At 46.9% G+C, this 3725-nt stretch overlaps 1 protein-coding gene across 1 annotated transcript; it reads right to left on the bottom strand.

Moving 5' to 3' along the window:
- Nucleotides 1-960, bottom strand: LOC102445378 (olfactory receptor 2AP1-like). The gene has a single exon (XM_025191025.2). The coding sequence runs from the start codon at nt 955-957 to the stop codon at nt 1-3; it is 957 nt and encodes a 318-aa protein (XP_025046810.2). The 5' UTR covers nt 958-960.
- Between the last annotated feature and the right edge of the window lie 2765 nt (nt 961-3725).

Raw genomic sequence — 3725 nt, forward strand, 5'->3', positions numbered from 1 at the left:
TCAGGTAATCTTTATGAAGGCCATACACTTCCTGCCCATATTTCGCAGGGCTTCCTTGACCTCTCTGTTTCTCAGGCTGTAGATGAGCGGATTAGCCAGCGGAGTCAGAACCGTGTAGATGACCGAGAACACTTTGTTGAGGGCTTTCAGCGTGTTGGATTTCGGTAGCATGTAGACGATCATGATGGTCCCATAGAAAAGTGCTACAATGATGAGGTGGGAGGAGCAGGTGGAAAAGGTCTTCTGCCTCCCGGTGGAGGATGGGATTCTCAGGATGGTGTTGATGACACAAACATAGGAAGTCACGGTTAATAGAAATGGGGAAACTGCATCGAGGAAGGAAAATACATAAAGCACCAGCGTGAGAAGGCTGGTGTCGCTACAGGAGAGCTTTAGCATCGGCGCGTAGTCGCAAAAGAAGTGGTCCATTTCATTGGAACCACAAAAAACCAACTGTGACATGAAAGAGATCATTAGTGTACACGGGAGAAAGCCACTTATCCAACACCCGGCTGCTAGCTGGAGACACAGCCGGCCATTCATGCGGGTTCCATAGTGCAGCGGTTTGCATATGGCTAAATACCGATCGTAAGCCATGGCAGCCAGGAGGTAACACTCTGTGGTTGCAAGAAAACAAAAGAAAAAGAACTGGGTCATGCAGCCCACCACAGAGATGGTTCTGTTCCCTGTCAGGAGCCCGGCCAGCAGCCGGGGCAGGATGGCGGAGCTGTAGCAGCTCTCCAAAAAGGACAGGTTGCCCAGGAAGAAGTACATGGGGGTGTGAAGGTGTTGATCAGTCATAACTAGCGCAATGATGAGGAGGTTCCCAGCCATGGTCACAATGTAGATCACTAGGAGAACCAGGAAGAGAAGGATGGGCAACGCAGGGAGATCCCCAAACCCCAGCAGGATGAATTCGGTGACCGTTGTTTGGTTTCCTCCTTCCTCCATCTCCATGAGCTGTATCGCGAGACAATGGAAAGAGTAATGAGCAGTGAAAGATTTGGCGGCACCATGACATTAGACAGATTTCCTGAACTGATTTTTTCGACAAAGAAAAGGCAGTAGGTGTCATCTGCCTGGATTTCATCTGACCATAAGAATTGACACATTGGGTCAGACCAGTGGTCCATCCAGCCCAGTATCGTGTCTGCCGACAGTGGCCAATACCAGATGCCCCAGAGGGATGGATCACAACAGGGAATCCTCACACGATCCCTTCCCTGTCACCCACCTCCAGAGAAACAGAGGCTAGGGACACCATTCCTACCCATCCTGGCTAATAGCCATTGATGGACTGAACTGCCTTGAATCTAACTAGCTCTTTTTTGAACCCTGTTAAAGTCCTGGCCTTCACCGCATCCTCTGGCAAGGAGTTCCACAGGTGGACTATGCGCCGAGGAAAGAAAAACTTCCTTTTGTTTGTTTGAAACCTGCTGCCTATTAATTTCATGTGGTGATCCCTAGTTCTTATATTGTGGGAATAAGTAAATAACTTCTCCTTATTCACTTTTTCCACATCAGTCATGATTTTATAAACCTTTATCATATCCCCCCTTAGGGATTCTGATTTAAAGCCCTAACTCTAATTAGCTGGTATTCCTCCTGCAATGAGGTTTACCAGCTAATTCGATTTAGGGGCTTTAAATTGGAATCCCATTTCACTGCCGCATGTAGATGCGGGCAGTTACTTTGGACTTCTCTTTAAACTCTGTTCTAGTTCTAGCCTTCACAGCCTCCTGCAGCAAGGAGTTCCACAGGTTGACTATTTTCTTTGTGAAGAACAACTTTCTGTTACTAGTTTGAAGCCTGCTACCCATTCCTTTCCTTTGGTGTCCTCTAGTCCTTCTATTATGGGAACTAATGAAGAACTTTTCTGTATGCACCCTCTCCACCCCACTCATGCTTTTAGAGACCTCTATCCTATCACCCCTCCGTCTCCTCTTTTCTAAGCTGAAAAGTCCCAGTCTCTTTAGCCTCTCTTCATATGGGACCTGTTCCAAACCCCTGATCATTGTAGTTGCCCTCCCCTCTTCCACCCTCTCTCTTCCCCTCTCCCGCCTTCTTTTCCCAGTCTCCCCGAGTTTTGTTCAATAAAGAGAGATTCTATTTTTGAACACAATTGTCCTTTATTTTGTACATCAGGAAGGGGGACTAGGAAGGGGTAAGTGGAAGGAGGTGAGGGAGGAATGGGGTATGAGCTCCCGATGGAGAGGACTGGGCTGGCTCTGCGGGCTTCTGGGGGTGGAACCTCTCCTGCAGCCCCCCAATTGCCCTCTCTCCCCAGATGGCAGCCTGCGGCAAGTGCAGTCAGTCTGATGGCCGAGTGCTGTTATGTGCCCAGTGTGGGTACTCCGGGAAATCCAAGCCAGGACTGCTTTGCAAGCGGGGCACCCCTGAGAACTGTCTGTCCGGGGTGGGGGTCGGGTCCCTTTAAGCACAGCCCTCGGCTAGCCTGAGACAGCAGCTCCATACTCTAAGTCCTCATCTGATGCCCTGCCAGCACTGCTTCCGGCCATCCTTAACCCTGGCTAAGGGTCCACTTAATGTGGACATGCTAGTTCAAATTAGCAAAATGCTAATTTGAACTAGTTTTTTAGTCTGGATGCGTTAGTTCGAATTAGCTTAGTTCGAATTAACTAATTCGAACTAAGTTAGTTCAAATTAGCGCTGTAGTGTAGACATACCCTTAGATTGGTGAGAACTTTTTGAAGCTCTTCACAGCCTGCTTTGGTCTTAACTATCTTGAGCAGTTTGATGTCAACTGCAAATTTTGCCACCTCAGGCTATGTTTACACTGCAACGTTTTTGAGTAAAAACCTTTGGAGCATCCACACCTCAAGTGTGATTTTGCACAGGGAAATCAAGAGTAAAACAGCAGAAAAGAAGGCTTTTTCTGACATAGGTAGACCTCCTTTTACGAGGCATAACTCCCTTTTGCGCAAGAGTTCTTGCACAAAAAGGCAAGCGTGGACGCTCCAGAGGGGCCTCTTGCACAAGAAACCCCTAAAGGAAAAAGCACAAGTGCTCTGATGGTCATTCTGTGCATGGCCATCAGAACTTCCTTGCACAAGAGCGTCCATGCATTGTGGACGATGTGCTTTTGCTCAAGAGAGAGTTCACACTGCATGGACACTCTCTTATGCAAAAGCACATTGTTTTTGTCATGTACTTTGAGGTGTGAACATGCTCTTGTGCAAGAAGTTTTTGCAGAAAAGCTCTTGCAGAAAAGGCTTCTTGCACAAGAAGCATGTAGTATAGACATAGCCTCACCGTGATCATTTATAAATAGGTTGAAAGGGATGGATCCCAGGACAGATCCTTGGGGAAGCCCGCTAGCTGCCTCTCTCCACTCTGAAAACTGACCATTTATTCCTACCCTTTGTTTCCTATCTTTTAACCAGTTATCAGTCCATAAAAGGCTCTTCCCTCTTAACCCATGAGAGCTAACTTTACTTAAGAGCCTTTGGTGAGGGACCTTGTTAAAGACATTCTGGAAATCTAAGTATACTACATCCACGGGATCCTCCTTGTCCACTTGTTTGCCTAACTAGCAGATTAGTAAGGCAGGATTTCCCTTTATAGATACCATGTTGACTTTCCCCCAACAAATTATGTTTATCTGTGTGTCTGACAATTTTATTCTTTTTTATAGTTTCAACTAATTTGCTCAGTACTGACGTTAGACTTACTGGTCTCTAATCTAGAAGATCGCTTGTAGATCC

Source organism: Pelodiscus sinensis, chromosome 30 (genome assembly GCF_049634645.1).
Source record: "Pelodiscus sinensis isolate JC-2024 chromosome 30, ASM4963464v1, whole genome shotgun sequence".
Lineage (NCBI taxonomy): Eukaryota > Metazoa > Chordata > Testudines > Trionychidae > Pelodiscus > Pelodiscus sinensis.

Coding starts and splice junctions, on each gene's coding strand:
- LOC102445378 (XM_025191025.2), bottom strand. CDS start 957: ATGGAGATGGAGGAAGGAGGAAACCAAACAACGGTCACCGAATTCATC.